Source organism: Dipodomys ordii, unplaced genomic scaffold, assembly GCF_000151885.1.
Source record: "Dipodomys ordii isolate 6190 unplaced genomic scaffold, Dord_2.0 Scaffold89, whole genome shotgun sequence".
In the NCBI taxonomy this organism is placed as follows: Eukaryota; Metazoa; Chordata; class Mammalia; order Rodentia; family Heteromyidae; genus Dipodomys; species Dipodomys ordii.
In genome coordinates, this window is record NW_012267305.1 from 1,417,065 (window position 1) to 1,441,874 (window position 24,810).

The window sequence follows — 24,810 nt, forward strand, 5'->3', positions numbered from 1 at the left end:
AAAAAAGCCGGAAGTGGCGCTGTGGCTCAAGTGATAGAGCGCTAGCCTTGAGCTGAAGAGCTGAGGGACAGCGTCCAGGCCCAGAGTTCAGGCCCATGACCGGACTCAAAAAAAAAAAAAACTATTTTGCCCTTGAGTTTTAACTCCCAAAAAATTTTGGGGTTGACACAGCCCAGGCTCCTTTGTCATCTCTGGTCCTGACATCTTGAACCATGAGTATTTCTGCGTATTTTAGCAATTCCTCTGCACCCCGTTCTCTCTCTAACCCCCACTCCTTATCCTCCTCATTGCCATCTGGAGGGCTACCACATGTGCCAATGCCGCCCTCAGAACTTCCGCCCTTGGTTTTATGTTGCCAGTAACATTTAGCTTCTGAAATTTAAAAATCACCATTATGAAAGATCAAGGCCCTATCTCATGATAAATTTGCTTCCTGAATAGATTTACTTTATTTATACATTTGCTTCCTGGGATAGATTTACTTTATCCTTGTTTTGCTTAGGCTCCACTAACCACTGACCTATCTTCTCAGCTCACCTAGCTGATATCAATGGGAGGGACTATACAACAATCATGACCCCCCTGCTATGCTTATGATGACGACTGCTGCTGATGGAGACCTCTGGCTTTGCTCTGGCTAAGAGCATAAAAAGGAGTAAGAAGTTGGTTACTGGATTAAAGGCAGACGGTCACATACAGAGTAACTCCTGCCAGCTGCAACTCCTGACCCACTATATTGGTTCAAGAACTTCCAATTGAACCTCAAGGTTATGAGACCTAGCAACCATTTTCATCCAAGAGCAGATGAGCTTAGGGCAAAGGTACAAACACAAGGAGAAAGGCTGGGAAAACAAAGTAAGCGGGCATGTCTGAACACACTGGGAAACTGTTGGCAAACTTCTCATTTTCCAAAAAATTATTTTTTCTTTTTTTGTGACAGTACTGGGAATTGAACTCAGAACTTTATGTTCTAGCATGGCTTTTTTTGCTTAAGGCTGGTACTCTAACACTTGACCCATCCCTCCCCTTCTAGCTTCCTGTTGGTTAACTGGAGAGAAAAGAGTCTCAGACATTTTTGCCCCGCTAGCTCTAAATTACTATCTTCAGATCTCAGCCTCCTGGGTAGGTAGGATTATAGGTGTAAGCCACTGATGGCTGATCTCTGCCCCCCACCCCCTACCCCACCCATTTTTTTTGTTTTTCTTCTTTCCATTACTGGAATTCATTTCAATAACTATTTTGTATGATCAGATGCACATAGGCATTACACATTTGTGTTCTTCTCCTAAGAGTATCATACTTTGGTGTCACTGTGTGGAAATGAATGCCTAAAGTTTACAAAATACTTAAATATTTACCCCACTGTTAGGGACTAAGTGGTTACATACCCCTCAAATCCACATGTCGAAGCTCTAATTTCCAAGGAGATGTTATATGGTGATGGAGACTTTGGAAGGCAGGTCCTGAAACAGAGCCCTGGTCTGAATGGATTAGTGCTATTACAAAAAGGGACAACAGAGTGCTTGATCTTGTGTTCTCATGTGCATATACCACAATTCAAGAAACTTATAAACTGGCTTCTGTGTACCTCACTGGTACTGTTAGGTAGCAGCTAGGCAGAGCAATGGGACAATTTGAATGGAACTTAATATACAGGATGAGATCACATGGTCTAAGAAAATATTGTCTTAGACTTACAGGAGACCTCAGCCCTGTAGACTGGACCTAAAGGTAGAAATTTCTCACAAGCAATCTCAATGAGGACTAAAACCCCAAAAGCTATTGCTGTTGTTCTGGCCCCAGAGAAAACATGCTTTCGATATATTGAAGTGATTTTGTAACAGATAAACTACTTTTGCTGCCATGAATTAACTAAGAACAGGAGAAAAGTCTGGCATCTCTGCCTTTATTTTCTGTGTCTCTGCTCTAAGCCATTCTCTCCACAGTCACTTTGCAATCACCTTGGGATCCAAGAAAGACAGTAACATCTTTAGGATAAAGGACTAAAACTACTCCTAAGGAAAATCACAGCCTTGCGGGACAGATTGCCCTGAAATGAACATAATTACCTATAATGAATAGATTGGGCCCTGAAGCCAGAGAATTAATCTCATAGGATCGATATTGCTCCTCTCAAAGAGATAACGATTCCTATGGGACACATGTTGTTTTAGCTCTCCCCCCCAAAAAAAAAAATCTAGGCATGATAGGATGTACCTGTCATCATAGCTATGTTGGGAAGTGTGAAACAGAGTTGCAACCTGAGCAAAAAAGTAAGACTCTTATTTCAAAAATGATCACAGCAAAAAGGGCATGATAAGTGTTAAGAGTGCCTTCCTATGAAGGGAACGCATTAGTTCAAACACAGTACCATACAAAATAAAAAATGCTTTGGTTAAGTAATTCCCAATGCAATCATATTAGGAGGTGTGGCCTAATAGGAGGCATTTAAGTCATTAGAGCTCCAGTGTCACAAATGAATTAGTATCATTATTGTGGAAGAAGAAATTTTATGAATGGATGAATTAGCCCCATTTTTTTAAAAGAACAACTCACTCCTACTCTTCCACCTTTTGATGTGTATTGACACAGAACAAAGTTGTTCACCAAATACCGGTCTCCAAATCTTGGACTACCCAGCCTATAGAATCATAAGCCAATACATTTCTATAAACTACCATGTGGTATTTATTAATTCCAAATTGTTTTATTCCAGTGTAGTATTTATAACAGCAACAACATACTAAGATATTCAGCTAAAAAAATCTTTGAAACAACATCTGGTTTGATCAAACAACTGAGCACCATTGGCATCATCATATTAAGTGAAATAAGCCAGGCTCATAAGACCAGAGGACATATATCCTCTCTCAAATGTGGATAACAGACCTAAGACGTAAATATATGTGTAAACACATACACAATCATATACATCTAATTGATACATGGTATGTGTAGATGATCTGTTGAAGCTGCTTTGAACCATGCACTTTAACAAAAAAATGAAATATGTCTGGATTCGAGTGTGGGAGGGGGAAAGTGAATGGAGACAAATATGGCTATAACAATCTATGCACATATGTGAAAATGGAAAAAGGAAACTCTGATCAAGATGCCTTGTGTCCATAAATGTATATGTGTAACTAAGGGATGCTATTAAAAATTTAAAAATAAAATTACAAGTGTCCAAAGTCCTTCGGTAAAATTGAAATCCTCAATGATAATACCATTAAGTATAACTTAATGAGTAGAATTATCAAAGCTATTCCTCCATTGGCCCAGTAGAAGAAAACACCAATAACGTCAATGTACCTCCAGAAATTCTCTAGAAGGTTCTCCTCTACAAGTTCAATTAGTAGCAAGGTTTAAATGTAGCTTGAGAGGATTTTGCCACCATTCCTCATCATCATTCCTTGACCTTCAAATGACCATAGGTCATTTTTCTGGCAGTTGCTCTCCAAACATGCCTTACACACAGAAACTGTTGCCCAGTGGGTACCATATTCTGAAAGTTCCAGAGGCTCTGCTCTCCTAAACCTTCCATGCAGGGTCTGGGGATACCCATTTTACCTCACTCAGTAAATGCTTGCCTAAATTGTCCCAAGATAGCTTCCTTGAGGCAGTCATATTTAAGGAAGGGGCTGAAGTGCCATGATGTGCAAAAGAGTGAGGACAGTCATGAATATGGGGTGATCCAGGATATGAGATTGCCATGGAAACCAAAAAGAAACAGTAAAATGTCATCTTCAGATCAATCCTGGTTTAGGGTCAATGGGTAAGAAGTTGGGCCAGTGCCTAGTCTCAACTGTCTGCTCAACTATAGTAGCTCAAATTGACCTTTGTGTGTCTCTACCCTACATGACCCCAAGGTGCTCCTTCTGCTAGGCCTGGGCACATTGCAATCCAGGAATATCAACACACCACACACACACACACACACACACACACACACACACACACACACACACACTCCTGTTCAACATACTAGATGCTTCTGCTCATATTGTTTTCTTCCCCAGTGATGGCTGCTTCTCAGTATTGTTACTACTCACACATCCCTAGACAAAGGTTTAATTTGCCTTTGAACTTATATGAATGCGGTTATGCTTATTTTTTGTGCCTGGCTTCTTTTAATGGATATGTTTATGAGAATCATACTATGTGTAGCTGTGGTTTGTTATTTAATCCTGGTTGTGCCCTATTCTGTTGTGACAATAGGCCATTGTAGATGGATAGTTGTTGTTGTCTGGATATTTTTGCACCTGTCTTTTGGGGTGGAAAAGTTTTCATTTCTTAGCACTATCTCTACACCCAAGAGTAGGGGAGTATCACTTTGGATTTGTGAGATAATTTCAACTATTCTCCAATGCAGTGGATCAGAGTTCCTACTTGTCTGTGATCTCACCAATGCTGGGATCGTTGTGGATTGAATGTACATTTCCTTAGTGACATATGTGACTTGATTCCTACTTTTATCCTCCTTTAAAAATATTTTATTAAAGTAGTTGTACAAAGGACTCACTATTTTACAAAGCTTATGAATTCTACAAAGTTTATGAATACAATCAATGTCACCCCTTTCAACATTCTCACCCATGTCTCTCCTATCCCCCCTTAGTCTTAGTCTTAATTTTGCAGGATATACACTGGATTTTTGTCTGAACTTTCCCCTGCTTTTCCTCTTCACTCATCTACCCCTTTTTTCTCATTATAGAACCTGTAATAATGTTGTTCTCTCTCTCTCTCTCTCTCTAGATATATCTATGTATATATTTTATATATATGCCTAAGATATGCAATATGGTGTTTTTGGTATAAACATAATGAGATGGTTACTGTAATCAAGCAAATTAATGTATCCTCCATCTCATATTATTTTTTTCCACAAAATACCTAAAATACACTATTTGAGTAAAAATCTCAAATACATTAGTAGTTTACATGTCTCCATTCTATGTATGTTTACTACTGTAGAGGCTGATTAAAGCTCTATAAAATGCACAAGTTTTCATTGGCAGGACTTCCTTTAGTCATTTGAAGTGGTCACATACTACATGTACCAAATAAACTTAAGGGATCCTGACAAGGTGTGAAATTGTTGTTTGCTCTTGGCTTTGGTGTGTACATACTACATTAGCTGGCATCAGAGTGCTTTGTAATGAAGATCTCTATTCCTAAAACAAAGATATCAGAGCTTTCAATGGCAGAAATTCAGATAGCCATCTCTAAGTCAAAATGAAAACAAGGTTTCTATCAAGACAGAGCATGTGAAGTTGACCCAGGAAAAGAAAATAAGATGGGCGGGCAGTATGTACAAATGAAACACAACACAATTCTAGCTCTGAAAATAGTGTTAGGTTTTAGTTAATGTATTTATTACAGCAGGTCTTTAGTCATTATTGCCATGAAAATGTTTTCATGAAATTTCACAAAAATCTTTTAAGCTATTAGTATTAGCTTTTTTTATGGAGTGATGCTTTGTTAATTTATGAAATATTTACAAGAGTTTACAAAAAGCAAGTGAATGTCTAATAAAATTTCTTAGCTTACAAAATTCATACTTTATACTACTATATTTGAGATGTCTTATTTGATAGATCAATTGAGCTATGACATAAAATAACTTACAAAGATATATTTAATTTCTCTTAATTCTTGGAAAACAAAACCATATTAGCTATAAATAGTCCTTTACAAATCATTGTAAAACACATTAATTGTTTCAACTCTGCTAGCTTTAGCTTTTACAAATATACTTACTTTTTAAATGTATTAGTTTAGATATCAAATAGAACTGTGCATTGAAAATTTCATTTCATACTACAAAACAAAAGAAAAAAACCTGAAAAAGCAAACTGCCAGTACTTCAAGTAAAAATGTGTAGAACCAGTTTTTAACACTATTGAAACTGAGATCCATAAACACAATATATTCAAGAATACGCTCAACAAATGTACACGTGGGGCATTTATTTCCAAGAATGATACTCTAGAGCAAGGGCTACTCACCCAAGACCCTCCATTTGGGCAAATAAGCTGCCTTGGCTAGAGCAGCAGGAAGGCACCTGACACCTTTAACCAGTGCTCCATATGGGGCTCGCTGTAGCCTGAAAAAAAATGGCTCTGAATTTTCCACAAGCTCCTGAAAGAATTTAGAAAGTGGAATTGACAGTTAAGAAAAATAGCAAACCATATTGAACTGGGATCCATCATAGAAAAATATGTTTCTCTTGAAAATTATGGGAAAATCTTTTCTATTTCAAAATAGTGAAAAACTTGCCTACCCAGCAATTTCTCCTTCAGTCACCATGCATGATGGTGTAAGCACTGGCAATTATTTAAACACCTTGCTTGTGGATAATGCTGAAGAATCTGAGTTCAGTGTGATTTTTGGCAGTAATTCCCATCTTTCCCATTTGGACTCATTTGAAAGAATGCAAAGTAACCAGTACAGGCAGTCTGAAGAAGAATCATCTCCCAACTCTACTTCTCCTCCAACTAAAAATGTCTCAAGCCACAAAATACAGACTGTACACATAGCGTTTCTATAGAGGTAAATTCCATTTAAAAATTATCTTTCATAAAGTGCTTTTGAAATGTGTCAGGATTTAGCAGAGCCTCCTTTTGGCTCCTTTCATCAGATTGCCATGTGGACACTGGTTTTCTTGTAATATGTATTCTAGAAGGCACATATTCAAGAGTGTAAGATAATGTTAGTTAACTTCTACATGGAGGCAAATATTTCAATCTAGTTTGGACAGAAAGCCAACTATTTTCTGAATTGGAGTGCAAATGCAATGCCACGGGTCCCCTCAAAACTGTGTCTGCAAGTGGGACATCATTTGGGAAGAATTGGGAGGGGAACTTGAGGCAGCAGAAAGCTTGGCAGAGTTGGCCAGCTGCAGGTCCTCGAGCCGCTTTATGTAATCATCGCGCAAGGCCAGGAGTTCCATGTAACGCTGCTCCACTGGATTTGGCTGCTGGAGAGAGCACAGATGTGAGTTACAATAAAGTCTGTTTTTTTTTATTATTTTTTTATTTATGCACAATGTTATAGGTAATTTTTCCAACATGTCACAATAATCCAGGGGCAACAACAATGAAAGCAATAGCAATATTTCTTCTTGTAAGATGCTTATTGAGACTTTTGTATTTGTTGTATTATTTTAATCTTCACTACTGCTATGACTTCAGTATTTAATTACTCCCACTTTATTAGTGAACAAATGAAGGCTTTTAAAATTTAATTTATTTTCCAAATTTACACAACTAAGTGTAGGTTTCTGGGCACAAAATCTGTGGTAGTAGTAGGTTCTTTTTTTTTTTTTAAATACATACTCTTAGTTTACTAAGTATGTCCTGAAACATTCTGTGGAAATGTCATTAAAGAAAACATCATATTTCTTGCAGCTACTCTTTACAGTTTCATCTCAGACAACATACTAATGCAACAAATTATTAAAATTCAACTTTTCAATAGTACATACTTCTTGCAACTTTTCCTTTTAATGGATGACTCTTCTCAGTTTACATATGTGTTAGCAATTCTGAGCTAATTAATTCATTAACATTTGTCTCAAATTTTAGACCCCTACAAATCTCTGAAGCTATTGATCTATGGTTGTGAAAAGAATGGATGCTATAACACAAAGATAGCAACAAAAATGCAAATTCAATAAATCCAAGCAGCAAAACATCAACAACCTAAAGGAAGAAGGTGTGATAAATTGTCCTTAGATACTAAATAAGTATCTGCCAAGACACAAAAGCCACTGACCACTAACTGAATGGTTTCAAGTTTGAGGCATAGGTGTGCTTTGAAGAATGTACAGTAAGAGAGAGAAAGGATTTCTATAAGGATCATAACTAATTTCAATATCACATACATTTCAAATTTATGACATGTTTGTGTCCTCTCAAACCACTAAAGTTTCCTATAGTCTACTTAAGGAACTTTGGGGAAACACAGTTCCCTGACTTTGTATTTTGAGATAATTTTAGATTTACAGAATAATTACAAAAATTTCTCAAAGAGCTACTTGTCATTTATCAGCATCTCCTAAGGCTGAAAACCCACAGAAACTTAGTAAAATTACCAAGAGAGGTAATGCTTTAAACTAAACTGCTTTAGTTCATTGGCTTTATTACTCACCAGCAATTTTTCACTAATACTCTATTTCTATCACAAAATCTAATCTAGCCTGCTTAGTTATCCTGTCCACTTAGCTTAGCTAATCTACAACAATTCTTCTGTCTTTCCTTGTCTTTCATTAACTATGGCCCTAAGGCTTTCAAATATTAACTATTCAAGTGAGAGCCTGGAACAAAGTCTCCCAAGAAAATGGCCCTCATACATAGGCTGGGGTAGTAATACTACTATCAGATAAAGCGTATTTCAAATTATAATTAGGAAAAACAAAGAAGGACATTTCATATTAATAAAGCAAACTTTCCATTAGGTTTCTGTCTGATTCCCTCATCTTTATTCTTTCTTTCTTTATTTTTTTTTGGTTGTGGCTTGAACTCTGGGCTTGGGCGCTGTTCCTGTGCTCTTCAGCTCAAGGTGAGAGCTCTACCATTTGAGCTACAGCACCACTTCTGGTTTTCTGGTGGTTAATTGGAGATAAGAGTCTCATGGACTTTCCTGCCCAGGCTGGCTTTGAACTGTGATCTTCAGATCTCAGCCTCCTGAGTAGCTAGGCTTACAGGTGTGAGCCACCAGTGCCAGGCAGTCTTGATTATTTTCTTCGGGCTATTTTCCTCCATTTAGCATTTTTTGTAGTACTGGCTTATTGTTTATAAATTTCTTTAATTTTTTTTATTATTAAAAATTTTAGGGGCTGGGATGGTGGCTCAGTGGTAGAGCGCTTGCCTTGCATGCATGAGGTCCTGGGTTCGATTCCTCAGCACCCCATAAACAAAAAGAAAAAAGCTGGAAGTGGCACTGTGGCTCAAATGGTAGAGCCCTAGCCTTGAGCTGAAGAGCTGAGGGACAGCGCCCAGGCCCAGAGTTCAGGCCCCACAACCGAACCCCCCCAAAAAAATTGTTTTAGGGGCTGGGAAGGTGGATTGGTGGCAGAGTGCTTGACTGGCATGCATGAGGCCCTGGGTTCATTTCCTCAGCACCACATAAGCAGAAAAAGCCAGAAGTGGCACTGTGGCTCAAGTGATAGAGTGCTATCCTTGAGCTGAAGAGCTAAGACACAGTGTTCAGGCCCAGAGTTCAAGCTCCACGACTGATAACAGCAAAAAAAAAAAATCTCTTTTCAATTCAGGTCCATTGTCTTTACTATAATGTGTAGAGAAGTGTTTCTTCTAGGTTCCTTTTTCTAGGTGTTCTGTATGCTTGTTATGTGGATGAGGGTTTTGTCTTTTGAGGTTAGGGAAATTTTCTGCAATAATTTTATTAAGTGTTGCATCCCTCTATTGTGGTATTCTTTTTTTTCATCAATCCCAATTATAGGAAGATTAGATTTGTTGGCATTGTCCGCCAGTTCTTAGACTTCCCTTCGGTAATTTCTGAGTGTTTTTTCCTTATCTATGATTTTCTTCTAATTTCTGAGTGTTTTTTCCTTATCTATGATTTTCTTCTCCAGCTCATCTGTTTTAGCTCCTGATAGCCTATTTTCCATCTCAATCATTCGGTTATGTATGTTTTCCATTGTGGTTTGCGTTGCGGAAATTCATCTATCCATGCTTTCTATATGGATTCTCAAAGTGTTCATTTCATTTAAGGAGGTATGTATGGTGTCTATTCTTGACTGCATCTTTTTTTTTGGTCTTGGAATTCCTTTGATACTTCCTTTTTGTACTCTTGAAATTGCTGTTGCAACTGTCTTTTTATTACTTTAGTCAATTCTGCCAATACTTATTTAATCTTTTGTCTTCTGTTGCTTCCTTGCTCTCACTGGAGTTCTTTCCTGGGTTGCTGCTGGAGCACGTGCATGTTTCGTGGTACTGGTGGCCTAGGCAGCTTAGGATCCGGGTTGGGGTACACTTGCTCGTCAGTTCCCAGCGGGTTGGGGACACTTCTCCAGCTGCTGGAGCTTCTGTACAATTCCCAGCTCCACTGAGCCAGGGACTGAAGGCAGAGGCTGCTCAATCTGCCCAGGGCACACGGGTGGGGCTGCTAGAGCCCTTGCGCAGTTACAGGTGGGGCTCACTCACAGGCTGCTGGAGCCTGTGCACCATTCCCGTGTGTGTGTGTGTGTGTGTGTGTGTGTGTGTGTGTGTGTCCCCTGTGGGGTACTCACTGATCCTAGAACTGGTTAGGGGTTGTCCAGCGGTGCTGTGGCAGATCGCAGTATCTGTGTGCTGTAGATCATTGGTCATCACGGGGCTCCATTGCGATGATTGTGGGCTCAGTACTGTAGTGTTGGGAGCTCCAGGTCTGGGTCTCAAGGGACCTTGTCTCCCATCTCTGTCGCTATCTACACTGTCCTGGTCCTGTGCTGTGGGAGTTTTCTGCCTTTGGGTTCTACAGTCTGCTTGTGGCTCTCAGGTTGCAGGCAGCTGTGGGCTGGGCAGCTTTCCCAACTTGGTGGCGCAGAGCTAGGGATGGATGGGGGAAGGGTCTTCGCGTTTTTCCACCTTTGTTCAAGTTTTGAGGGATTTTTCTTTTTTCAGTTCTTTAATTTCTCTGGTTATTTACCTTTTTGTTTTTGTCAGTCTCTTAGGGAAACTGCGTGTTGGAAGCCAAACTCCATTTAGATGGCAGAGCGTGATGTTTCCCTACCGGCCGGTCACCATGTTGGATCCTCTCTGATCTATGCTTTATGTTTTACAGCAGCTACATCACCTGCCACACATATGCTGAAGCCAGTGCCTTCTGAAGATGACCTTTTATCAAGGGATAGCATACGCACACACCTTCCTTACATACTGGACATCAAAAAGTACCTGGAGTCCTATTCACTATTCACTACCAAGCAATAACCAAAGTGCACATTGGCATCTTGCAAACATCTATCAACCTGGACCAGCTCAGGACTCCTGTGCATCTGGTGCAGAGGCTCACTGACCTCTTTTGCTCTGAAGGATACTTTTCTGATGTTGGCCTCTAGAGATTTTTGATACTTGTCATGGAAGTAAGTATACAGAAGCAAAGTACACTACCCATGCCGTTTTTGCTAAAGTTCATATCAATGGGACTATTTTGTAATTTAACAATTGACAATTTTGACTCAATATTGTGCTTTTTTCCCCCTGACAGTACTGGACTAGAACTCAAGGGCTGGGCATTCTCCCTTAGTTTTTTCACTCAAGGCTGGTGTTCTACAACTTGAGCCACAGCTCCACTTCTGGCTTGTTAGGAGGTTAATTAGACATAAGAATCTCTTAAGACCTTTCTGTCAGGGTTGGCTTTAAACTGTCATCCTTGCATCTTGGCTGCCTGAGTAGCTAAGTTTAGAAGTATGAGCTGCCAGCGCCCAGCTCCAAAGTTGTGCTTTTTTAAAAATCCAATCCTTACTGATTTCCAGTAAAGGAAAAAACCAGTCCATTCATGCATTTTCATACAAAGGATAGATAAGCAGCAATGTCCAGGGCCCCTCCATAGTACAGGGAATGCTATGCCAAGTATCCATCCTCAAACACATCTACTCATATACATCTCAAACAGTTCTTCAAGGAATCTTCCTAGGCTCTGGTACTCTTCATGTGGGTGTCAATTCTGTTTTCCCCTTACCGATCACATAACTTACCTTTCTGAGTGCCTCAGAAAACCTCTCTATAAGATGGGCAAAAACCCAGCCTAGGCCTTAGAGCAGTGGTGTGACAGTGTTGTAAATCAATGCAGTGCATTTCAGTGCAGTTGTTTGGTGGGGAAATAACACTTACATTACTATACGGCACAAGCTAGCATGTTCAGTTCCTAAACTTTTCTACTGAGATGTAAACCAAACACAGTACCCACGTCTGAAAACATTCAGCTCCACAAATCGTGACATAAACATACACTTAAGCAATCACTACTCAGGTCAAGATAGAGAATTGAAGAGGTCCCTAGAAAGTTAATATAATCCAAGTAAGCAGGGGCAAGCTTACTAGAAAGTTTAAACAACTTATGAAGATAATAATGAAAGAACCAAAAGTCCACTGAAGTATGTGTGTGTACTGACTTCCACATCTGTCCTCCATTCCCCTGTGTTAAAGTATCTGCCAGATCTGTGTGCACAGAGAAGAAAGCTTTGAAACAGATTTACAGATGAAGAAGGCTGGATTCAGGTCACTGTGCTGAGGAGAAGCCTTTATTAGTAGCACTGTACAATGGATCATGCACAGTGGATGCTCTAGAGAAGAGTCTTTCCTGGCCCCAATCTTGCTTCGGGTAGCTCTAGGTTTTCCTTTGGCTTGTAGGCTCGTCATTCCAGTCTCTGCCTCTATCTTTTTTTCTTTCTTTCCTGAGACAGGGTCTCACCATGGAAGAGAGACTAACCAAGAACTTGATAGGCAAACAAGACTGGCATAGAACTTGTGGTCTTCTTGCCTCTGTGTTATGAGAACTGTGATCATAATGTACCACTATGCTCTCAGATTCTCTGTCTTTGTCTTTATATGGCCTTCTCCCTTCTGTGTGACTGTGTCTCACGTCTGTCCCTCTTTTGTTTTATGGGAGCACTTATTAGATGTAGGGTTTACTCATTTTAGGAGTCTAAACTTAATCATAATGGCAAATATCTATTTCCCAAATATGGTCACATTCATAGCTTCTATACTAATATATACTTTTAGGGGGAAGAAGAGTCATTCATACCAGTACAGACTGCCAAGGAGTAAATGAGCTAAGGTCAAATACACAACTGTCTTGTGTTTCTATTGAGATTGTACCCTTTGTTAGTGCTTTGAATATGAAGGTCTCTCCCTAGTCCTGTTGTTCTTATAATCACTGTTGTTTAACAATGGGAGATTTTTCCGAAAAAGACATGTGGTCTCGTAATGCATCTGCTAGACGCAGGACCTAATACTCAGTAAGTGCTGCTCCTTAATATAGTATGTTGCTCTAGGAGCTCAGGATCAGTGAACAAAAAAGCCCATTTTCATGGCATTTATCTTCCAGTAGGGGGAGACAAACAACAAATACAAAAATCCTGTGAGTTAGAAGGTGCTCAATACCAGGTAAAAGTGAAGGGGGGTAAGAGAGAGGAACACTAGTGGGGAGCTTGTTACACTCTAAAATGAGTATGCAGAGTGAGCTGCACTTTGCTGGAAAGGCTTCAGGGGAGGAAGAGAAAGATCCAAGTGGGTATTTGAGTGTCTGAAGAAGAACAGAGGCCAGTGTGGCTGAAATAGTGTCTAAGAGAGTTATGGAGGCCAGGAAGTGAAACAGGTAAGGAGTGAGATGGAAGTCACCATGGTAAGGACTAAAAGCAGTTCAGACTACCTGGACAGGTGATGTCTGCTTTAAACGACTGCTTTCATTTCCATGATAAGAAAGAATCAAAGAAAGCAATGTAGCCTAAACAACAAGGTGAATGCTACCACATGGCCCACACCAGGGTGGTCAGGAGTCTGGTGAGAAGTGCTGGGACTTTTGTGTATGTTTTGAAGACAGAGCCTAACAAAAGAAGGAAATTTAAAGTCAAGTGACTTTCAATATTCTACCTCAATTTCTCACATGGGAAATGGGCTATGAAAGCTAGTGTGTGCCACCTAAGCCTGGTATACAGTGCAGGCAAGAGCCGGCTGCACAAATATTTTACAACCCAAATGATTTTCATATTTATTTGCCTTTTTAACTTTTCTACTAGAAATGACTTAACAATAGCTGTCCTTATTCTTCTTTTAGTGGTAGAGTGGTAGAGTGGTAGAGTGCTGGCCATGAGCTGAAGAGCTGAGGGACAGCGCCCCGGCCCAGAGTTCAAGCCCTACAATTGACAAAAAAAATTACTAAACCAGCCTTCCTCGAGGTTAAGAGGTCATTATGGCTGTAAGTTCTTTTGTATCTTTCAACACTGGTCGTATCTCACTATTCTGTGAATACTGTGGAAGTCCAGGAAAGTTTATGTGCCTTCAAAGTCACAGAAGTACATAACAATTTAATTTGAAAGCGGTTAAAAGATTTGAGGTGTACATTATATAATTTTAAAAGTCCTATGTAATTTGATTTTAATCTGTTTCTATATGAAATAATGTTCTACTTAAGCAGATCTTTAGGAAAATCTCAAGTACTTAATTCATACCTCTATTATGTGGATTCATCCCTGTATATTATAATCATCGGCTTACGTGCTTGGCTGCCCCCGCTATCCCAGGGGCTCCTTGTAGGCAGAGACCACCTCTTCCTGATCTCTGAATTCCCCTAGTGCCTGACATATAAAAACACTGACTACTTGGTGGATGAAAATATGATGTCCTCAGGAACGTCAGGATGTATGTTGGAATACCATGTTGAGAAAATCTACATATAGAGGAGGTTTTCCTCCAGGAAATGCCAAAAGATCATAATATAGAGCAATTACCAGCTGAAAGTACAAACCTTCTACCAGAGTAAGAGAGCTCCTATTTGGCCCTATTGCCATTTTGTAAATGCTAGGAAAATAAGGAAGATGAATATATTTGAGTAAGTTTTTCTAGTGAAGTGTCTTCAAACTTGACTTGTCACAAACCACTAAAACCAAGGTTAACTTGTCGCATACTTATTCAGAAATTCCTGCAGAAATTCTTGCAGTTTTTAGCACTGCTCCAAGTACAAATAAGTGAGAAGACTATAGAATCTGGTACAGAAATTGTCAGCACTTTTTAACTCCCAATTGTTAAGACAAATAAATACAGGACAAGTCTACCTAATGGAACCAACATAAGGCCCATTTACAAATGAATGTGTAATTGGGAAAGGAACATGACTTCTAAACACCAGAATTACTGCTATGTAAATACCCTCAATGTGCTTCCCAAATCCTGCACTAAACAAGTAACTGCCCTCAACTCCTGGAACCTGTCACTTTCTAAACAATACGTATTTTAACCATTGCTGGATAGCCAAAGCCTTTTTTTCACTGGAGGAGCAGAGATCTTGAAATGAAGGTGCCAGCCAGAAATGGGCATTTCCTCAATGAGAAGGGATAGCCCAGGCTGGTGCTCAGCCAGAGCGTGAGGGAATAGGCAGTCTGAAAGCCAGAGCACAGAAAGTACAGAAAAATGGATACTGAGTATTTGTAAGAGTTAGAATAAATTAATACATGGAGGTCCTTCTGAGCTCTTATAAAGAGGCTGGGTTTTGTTTTCTTTTCTATGCCATTAGTGGAACTTGAACTCAGGGCCAGGTCCTTGTCTCTTAGCTTTTTCACTCAAGGCTGGCATTCTACCACTTGAAACCACAGCTCTAGTTATAGCTATTTTGGTGGTTAAACAGAGATAATAGTGTCTCAGATTTTCCTGCCCTGGCTGGCTTCAAACTGGGATCCTCAGATCTCAGTCTCTCAAGCAGCTACAATTATAGGGAGGAGCCACTATCCAGCTTTGAGGGGTTAGTTGGGGCTAAGAGTCTCATGGATTTTCCTGCCCCTGGCTAACTTCAAACTTTATCCTCAGATCTGAGCAACTTGAGCAGCTAGGAATATCGATGTGAGCAACCAGTATCCAGCTTCAGGCAGGTTTTTAATCCTGATTTGGGATGAAGTATTTTCTGACCTTGGCAGGATCACCTAGGCCTACTCAGTGTAAAGGACTTTCTTAGATGCATACATGGTGTATAACCATGTCAAGTAGTTTAACCACTTGAAACCTCTGGTTATGAAAACATAGGAACTTTCTAGAGCTTTCAATCAGCTTACATTATAGTAAGAAAATAATTACAGCTTTCACATTGGCAGAGAAATCTAACATAAAATACGTGGTTTAGCAATTTAAAACAATTTTAAATTAAGCTTATGTTGTCTTATGTTTTCCTCATAACAAATGCCATCAAGTAAGTCCAGAAACATATCCTGTCAATATGCCTGGGCTTTTAACACTGCCACTAAACTTACCTGTTGCTTGATCCTGGGGTTCCATCTGATGTAGTAATTCACCCAGAGTTCCAGGTGGCGCATACTTGCAACTGGATATAAAACTCGATTGATTTCTTTTGTATAGAAAGGGTTTTTGAATTTTTCTTTATTGCTGTTGGTCAACGACCATAAAGAAACCGTTCTTTCCATAACTTTCTGGAGATTAAAAAAAATGTAGAAAGCATAAGTAAACACAGGCCTCCTGCCCCCTGCAGCCTGTAGCAAACAGTTCAGTATCAACTGCAATGACACGTTTACATTATCCCTCATAATAGTTAAAAACATCATGGGCCAGTGAGTGCTCATAGCCACTTACTGCTATTTGCATAGATAATGGCCTAGCTTGAGAGCCACTATTTCTGCTGGAAGACAGGGGCACAGGATGTTGACCATTAAATGTAATTGACTGACCTGAGAAGACTATTCCTAGCTAGGCAAAACATTTATGAACAGATGGGTACTTTTCAATCCAGTGAAAATTATCACAGGATCCCACTGACTTTTTAAAATTGTTACGTTTGTTACCATAAATGAAATCTTAAACTGCATATACTTGATAACAGGCATTTGTGCATCCAGTTATTTTAATCAATTATCCAGATGTTTAATGTACATGATATCAACATCCAGATATTTGCAAATGTTTAGATAACTGTCGATACCCAAGTCCTCAGTTTTTAACTGGTATCCGTGATCTAGTGAAAATATCCATGCTTTCACCAAGAAGGAGAGACAAACTAAAGCTAGGAAATATGAAACACAAGAATCAAATGTTCAAAGGTGGGATTTGAAACTCTCCGTAGGAAGGAAACTAATAAAGAAACAGTCATAAGGTGAAGCTGAAAAGAAATGTTACTTTACTAATGTGAATAATGACAGGTTCATTTTGTCATCCTTTGAATCCACATAAAACTTCATTTGTACTTTTTCTGGTGCCCAAATCTGTACTGTATTATATTTATTTGCATGTTATTTTATTTTACACACATACCCATGGCTTTAAAAATCAGATTGTTTGACACTTATGAAAAAAGCAGGCTCAGCTTTTCCCAGAAACAAGGTGCTTGATTTTGTTCAACTTTATTAAGGCATGATTGATAATTGTATCTGTGTAAGGGATAAAACATGATTTTAATAGCTGATTTTTAATTTTTATAAATTTCATTTGAATTACTTATTTTTTGAGACAGGGTCTTACTACACTACCCAGGCTGGCCTCAAACTCCTGGACTCAAGTGATTCTTCTTCCTCAGTGTCCTGAATAGATGGGACTATAGATGGAATATAGGTGCTTACCATGTTAGGCTAACACAGTGCTTTTTTAAAAATATGTATATACTGGGAAACAATCAATAAGACCAAACTAACTAACATGCTACCTCACAGTTGCCTTTTTCTGTGCAATGACAACATTTGAGATCTACCTTTTCATAAATGTCAAGCACATAATACATTAACTCCAGTTGCAATGTGGTACATTAAGTCTCTATTACGTACTCACTTATCACTGAAGGTTTGTAATTTTTGACCATTACGGCTTCTTTTTTTCTCCCTCCCCAGCCCCTGCTAAGTATCTTTGCACTTTCGGTTATTATAGGTTAGACTTCTATTTAGATCTACTCATAAGTAAGATGAAATGTAACTGCATGCTTATGTAACTTAATGTAATATCCTCCACGTCCATCCATGTTGCTCCAGATGGGCAGGATGTCCTTTCTTAAAAGGCAGAATCATAGGCATTTAAGCAGATTCCACATCTTGGCTATTTTTCATTGACTTATTTGGTACTTTTCTCCATCTCTCTGAATTATGATAAGTACAACTGAGATATCTAATTGTAGGCATTATCTACTGGCACACAGATTGTGTGTGTGTGTGCGTGTGTGTGTGTGTGTGTGTGCGCGCTAGTCCTGGGGCTTGAACTCAGGACATGGGCATTGTCGCTAAGCTTTTGTGCTCAAGACTAGTGCTGTACTACTTGAATCACAGCCCCACTTCCTGCTTTTTGGTGTTTTTAATTAGACACAAGTGTCTCTTTGACTTTTCTGCCTGGGCTGGCTTTGAACCATGATCCTCAGATTTCAACCTTCAGAGTAGCTAGGATTACAGGTATGAGCCACTCACAGCGTGTTTGCATTTTGTCTCCCACATATATGCAATATATAGCATAGTTCTGATTAGCTCAGTACTCATCACATAAGATTCCCATGACCAAGCAAATGCTACTGTCACCTAAGCTGTTATTTCCTGCACACATTCTTTTTTTCTTTTCCCTCGATTTCACAACTGTCTGTTTAGTTTGTTTACTTTTCTGGCACTTGCTAAGTCAACTGCAAACTCAATGTGACAAATGTATCTCAGGACACGCATGCATCTCATGTGCCCCACTTTTACCTACAGAGGTCTCTACCCTGCAATGTTTGCCCCAGTGCCTGGTGCCCAGCACCCAGCTAGGATCTCCTTATTTCCTTGGTCTGTGTTGCAACTCTTGCTTCAAAAACTATGCTGAATTCTTTTTTATTTCCTTGAAGTCCATACAGAGACAGGGAATGGGGACACTTCCAGAGGTGGGAGGTAAATCCTTCTAGGACCATCCTTGAACACTCTTTGTATTTAGTTGATGCTTCGGCAGTTTCAGAAAGCTAGGCGGAGGCATTTCCCTTTACCATTCTAAATGCATCACTCTATTGACTTGTAACTCCTAATAGTTCCAAAAAAAATCCAAAGCTTTCTTGATTTCTGTTCCTTTGCAAATGCAGGTTGAATATTTCTACACCAAAATGTTTGCCATCACATGTGTTCTAGATCTAGAAATTTATAGAAGGAAAGGGGCACAGTCATTTCCAGTACTGAAGGTTAAAGTCAGTGGTTAATGAACTATCATATTCCGCTTTTTTCATTTTGATAAATATTATTTTGTATGATCTGATACACAGAGGTATTGTAGCATAGTGCTCCTCCCCTAAGAGCAAATTCCTCTTACAGAAACAGAAACATTAGCATTTAGACTCACCTGTCTTTCTCGAGCAGACTCACAATTGAATAAGAAAGTACCAAATCGGCAACTATACAGATGATCCAAAATTGTAACCAAAAATCGTTCGTTGAATTCAAAAGCCGTAGGGAACTAGACCAAACAAATAAGCAAGCAAAGCATAAAAATGGAAACAAATCTGTTGCAGAACTGAAAAGATGCATGGTAGCAGTGACTAAACACTGACACATTTTAGTACTCTGGCCAGGCCAGCAGATTTCAGCTACAGTTGCATACCCTAATACTCCTTTGTGGCACTTTACATAGGACTAAACCATTTATGTAAGTGTCAAGCCAAGGAGTAAAGAGGAAAACGTGATCAAGAGGCTCATATTCTAGGCTATACTGGGTATACAGGGTGGGATATCTTAATTATTTAGGGTACTAAGGGTTAGCAGACTTGCCTGCATACAAATGCCAGTGTAGAATACATAATACATGTCAAAGACAACTTGAAATTGTCAGGTCCATTGATCTCCCACTAGTGGAGATAATTGGGGCAAATTCTAGTCATGAATAGTAATTTTAAACAGTGAATCCCTATGTACCCATCACTTGGTTGCAACAATTATTTATAGCCAGTTTTGTTTCATCTCTGTCCTGTATTATTTGGGGGCAACTTAAACATAGTATATATGTTTTGTTAGTGTACTTTCATCTTAGATATTTCTTACCTGTTTCAACATCTGCCATACACAGTCAATAAACTGGAGAAAAATGGGAGATCGGTCAGCGTCAGCATGGTTTTTATCACCATGACCTATTCTCTGCAATGAATCAATCAAGATGATTAGTTTCAATTCATGGGTTAAAAAAAAACACAAGAAACTATATAACCTACAAAATATCACTATACACCTCTGTATTCTAAGTTCCTCAAACAGTTAACAGTACATGTTCCTATGAAAGTATGAATAAATGGTTTCCATAGTAATAGAAATAAAATATATAAACGTCTGTAAAATACCAACAAAATCTGGCAAAAAAATCGCCATTCTATACAATTGGTTAAAATATTTCACACAATTGTTTCTGTACAAGTTCCTGGACAGGTGCAGATCAGATTCCCTGAAATATCCTACACAGTATCTTCTGATATGTCACAAATAATCATTTTCTGCTGTGGAGACACTGGTCTCAAAGTGTAGAGGCTTACAATCATGCCCAAAAGTATGATTATTAGAATTAACAGTTTTTTTCTGAAGACAATATAGAACAAAAATTGTCACAGACATTCAGCAAACAATTTTTGTACCTGAAAACGTTATTTATGCGTTATTTATTTGGATGACGGCTAAAAGGGGCATTGCAATGTTTCTGAGAGTGTGATCTATGGATTCTCTTTGTGAGAATCACCAGGAAGCTACTTTAAAATGTGAATTTAAACTTGGGGCGCAGGTGGCTCACACCTGCAATCATAGCTTATCAGGAGGCTGAGATCTGAGGATTACAGTTTGAAGCTGCCCGGGCAGGTAAATCCATGAGACTCTTTTCTCCAATTAATGAGACAAGGCTAGAAGTGGAGGTGTATCACAAGTGGCAGAGTACCAGATTTGAGTGAAAAAGCTAAGAGACAATGCCCAAGTCCTGAATTTAAGCCCCATTACCAGCGTATGTACACATGCACAAACACACACGCACACACATACTGTATTCAAGATGTATATAGAACAAGACTTGAGACAACGGATTTTTAGCAGATTGTCTTTTTTTTTTTTTGCCAGTCCTAGGGCTTGAACTCGGGGCCTGGGCTCTGTCCCTGAACCTCTCTGTGCTCAAAGCTAGTGTTCTACCACTTGAGCCACAGCACCATTTCTGGCTTTTTCTGTTTATATGGCATTGAGGAATTGAATCCAGGGCTTCATGCTTGCTAGGCAGGCACTCTACCACTGAGCCATATTCCCAGCCCTGTCTTGATTTTATTTGAAAATGTACACCAGAGAATAATAATTTTTAAAAAGCCTGGCATTTCTACAAGATATATTTGTTTCGAATAGCTGTATTATTTCAGAGGAAGTCACCAACCTATCTTCCTTCTTTTGTGAATTTCTACATTTCTCTGCAGACTCTCTATATTACTGTCATGGGAAACAGGAAACATACAGATGGACAAACAGAACTCAAAAGGTTTTTTGTTTTGCAGATTTGCAAAGTAGCTTACACTCCTCAGATTTTTATCTTAGTACTAAATAGTTGCTTCACCATTTTTAATCCCTAATGGTCTTAATAGTTATTTTTAAAAATTCTAGCTTTATTATTTACTTACAGATGCAAATTTATGTCCAAAACTTATCCATTCTTTTTGTACCAGTATTTCGAACCCCTCAATAGTTCTGTAGAAGCTGTCCAACATCAGCATGGCGAGGGATGTGAGTTGAGAGGTTCTGTCCCATCCATCACTGCAGTGCACGAGCACAGAGCTCTTCCCTGAAGATACTTTGTCTGCAACTTGAATGGCTCCTGTCAGAACGAGCTAGCAAAGAAAAGTGAATTCACACAGAGCACTAAGCTATTGCTTCAATTTGAAAATATAGCCTTGAGCTCTAGACAAAGTCTTGCTTTAAAATGTCAACTAACATTTAGAATAGGAAAGGGAAAGTAGACAGGAGACAGAAAGAGGATTCAATAAGATAGAAGAGAGGACAGTATGACCAAAGAGGCAGAGGTTAAAGTGATACAGCCACAAGCCAAGGGATGCTAGTGGCCACAAGAAGCTATAAGAAGCAAGAAAAGAATTCTCCCCTACAGCTTATAGAGGGAGTGTCCCATCCCATCTGGAGGCCCCAAATCAAGACTATCCGCATCTCTGCTCTGCTGCCTCAGTGGCGATAACTTGACTGACATCCGAGAAGATCCAAGGTAGATGTTGCTACACGTGCCCATCTGGACAATTTGTTTTTCCTGATCTTGTCTGAGAACAGTGCCTGTATTTTTTCAATCTGTTTTGTATCTCCCTTATTATGGAACAAAATTACAAAATCTGATGGGGAGCTTTTCACAACACCATCCATACTCCCTAAGTCCTAACTTCTATGTGTCAACTCATTCAGATGCCCTTGCTTCCTAATTTCCTCAGACACCTGAACCATTGAACAAGATGGGCTTTCAGACAGTCTCTCTAGAGTAGGAGTTAACCCAACTTGCCAATATCGCTTTGTCTGTACTCTATATCTGAAAACAAAACTCGACCGTGTTTCCTAAAGTAATTAATATACATTCTCTAGAAAAGTGAGATTTGTTTCAAAAAACAAACTATTTCTCTGTCTATGTCCGTTGGGGATAATATCCACTAATGGTTAGAAGATAAATTAGCTATTCCTAAATAAACCTGACTGAAACTATTTACTGATGACAAGAACAAAAGAGTCACCTCCATAAATTCTAAAATTAAGTTGGAATGATGTTATGAAATCTTTTTTTTGCCAGTCCTGGGGCTTACACTCATGCCCAGGCACTGTCCTTGAGCATCTTTTGCTCAAAGCTAGCATTCTACCTCTTGAACAGCTCTACTTCCGGCCTTTTGGTAGTTTACTGGAGATAAAAGAGTCTCACAGACTTCCCTGCCTGAGATAGCTTCAAGTCATGATCCTCAGATATCAGCCTTCTGAGTAGCTAGGACTACAGGCATGAGCCACCAGCACACAACTAGAATCTTGTGGTGGGGGGTGAGGGTGGGGGGTGTGCATGCACGCGCATGCGCACGTTGGTCTTGGAGCTTGGACTCAAGGCCTAGGCACTGTCCCTTATCTTTTTTGTTCAAGGCTGGTGCTCTAACATTTGAACTTTTGGCTTTTAGGTACTTAATTGGAGATAACAGCCTCATGAACTTTCTTGTCTGGCTGTCAACTGCAATCCTCAGATCTCAGCCTCCTGAGTAGCTAGAATTACAGATGTGAGCCAACAGTGCCTGGCTGTGAAATCATTAGTTTTTAAAGAAACAGAACACTATCAAAGGTAGAACTTTGTATTATAACTAGTTTCCTTTTTAGTATTCAATTTTTGAACATTTAAGGATGAGTAAGTACTTTCTTATGTAAAATTAAGTATTAAAAATATATATATACTTGCCTTGATATGCTCTAACCAGTGAGTGGACTCCAAACTGGACAACCAATGAGATTCTTCTACATTGGGATAAACAATGTCTTTCACTTTTTTTAAAGACTCCCGCATGACATGAATATTATGAATGTCTAAGAAAGAAAGTTCGGCATTATGATATGCGTCATCACTTTCATAGCCTCCTCCTGTTGCCTAAGAAACAACGAGATTACAAACAATCAGTTGGGCTTTCTGTTTCATCATTCACTTACCAAAATATCTGAAAAGATATTTGTCCTCCAAATCTCAATCCAAATCCTTTCCATTTAAATAAATAATTGACATGATTTGGCTTCATATTCAACATGAAGCCTCAACAATATGAGTCCTACTTTGAGCTAGAAAAAAAAAGAGAGAAGATTGGCAATTTCCTGGGATAGGACTCTGAATTCATGAGATAAAAGTCCTTTTCAAAATACTCTATAATTACTAGCTCTTCTTCTGGATCTGGAAAGGCAAAAAAAGCAGGTTCTGAAAGGTCCTCTATCAATTTTATAGCTATTACAGTACTCTTCAGGGAGTGGAGAGGTAGCCAAATTGAGGTAGTAGCAGGCACCCAAGCTCTCTAGCAGCACTGCCTAGGACATGAAGCGTTACAGGAAGACAATAGGCTTTGGAGTCAGAAAGCTCAAAGCCAATACCTCTGTTTTAGCCTCTCTGCCATGTGATTTGGGCAAGGCACTTAACCTCTCTAAGCCCCATCATCCTTTCCTGTGAAACAGGGTTCTCTCTGTAGATCTCACAGGATTAAAGGAGCCACACGATTACAGTAGCTAACAGCAGCCCCCATTTAATGACTCCTATGATGTCTCAGGAGTGATTTTTGCTTGATAAAATTTTATATTTAAGTGATGCTGCAAGGCAGGTATTACTATCAGAGAGAGTATCCAACATACTAATATTTAACACATCCTCAAAGTCACAAAAGTCATGAGTGGGACTTGTCTAATCTGAATTCAAACCCCAAACCTATTCCACTATATCACGATGACCTTTCTGTTAGGCCAATACCAAGGATAGAATGCCACAGGTGGCAGGTAGGTAAAGAATACTAGGCAAGATGGCTGCCTATATATATATATATATATATATATATATATATATATATATATATATGTATGTATGTATTTTTTGTGGTCTTAAGGATGGAGAATTGCTTTACCACTACTCTTCATGGCCAGTAGCATGTACAAGCATTAACTTGCTAGGGCAGATCTTCATTCACCTTCTCAATATGGTGAAAAGTGCCCATTTTCCATATGGACAAAGAGAGACACAATAGTCTTGTTGAGGAACCTGGCTGCACTCTGGTTAAATGTTTTGGAATGTCACTAGACAGGTAACTTCTTCCCCTTTAAGAAAAACGAAGAAAGATGAGTGGGAAATATCTGCCTAGAACCACAGAGGAAAATGGAACCCATCAAACACATGTTCCATCACTAAAATTGGCTTATTTTTCTTTTTCTTTATAACGATGGAAGGAATATATACTTGTAGCCAGGGTTGGAAGGGCCTAAAGCAACCTAGAGTTTTGTCTAGGGTTAGTCCTAGAAGTTTCCTATGGCAGAAGTAAGGCTGCCACTCGAACTTCAAACCTGGAGACCTAGATGGCAAGCCATAATCCTGATCCCTACAGACAAGGCAAGAACACAGTTCAGGCACAAATAATTCTTTTTTTGGGGGGGGG

At 39.2% G+C, this 24,810-nt stretch overlaps 1 protein-coding gene and 1 non-coding gene across 8 annotated transcripts in view; one reads left to right on the forward strand and one right to left on the reverse strand.

The window, feature by feature from the left end:
- Window positions 1-5,348: 5,348 nt before the first annotated feature.
- The window catches only part of Mtm1 (myotubularin 1), an 89,773-nt gene continuing 70,311 nt past the window's right edge, over window positions 5,349-24,810 (reverse strand). For 6 of the 7 annotated variants that reach the window (XM_013025986.1, XM_013025988.1, XM_013025987.1 and 3 more), the window contains 6 exons: window positions 23,091-23,276; window positions 21,289-21,495; window positions 19,697-19,789; window positions 19,002-19,115; window positions 15,968-16,144; window positions 5,349-6,979 (listed from right to left, as the gene is read on the reverse strand). In XM_013025986.1, coding sequence (XP_012881440.1) covers window positions 6,812-6,979; window positions 15,968-16,144; window positions 19,002-19,115; window positions 19,697-19,789; window positions 21,289-21,495; window positions 23,091-23,276 — 945 coding nt within the window. In that variant the 3' untranslated portion in view covers window positions 5,349-6,811. The remainder of the gene's footprint in view (window positions 6,980-15,967; window positions 16,145-19,001; window positions 19,116-19,696; window positions 19,790-21,288; window positions 21,496-23,090; window positions 23,277-24,810) is intronic. The other variant, XM_013025985.1, reaches the window with a different exon arrangement.
- On the forward strand, window positions 8,842-8,913 carry Trnaa-ugc. Its single transcript has one exon. It is a non-coding gene; the product is annotated as a tRNA-Ala (tRNA).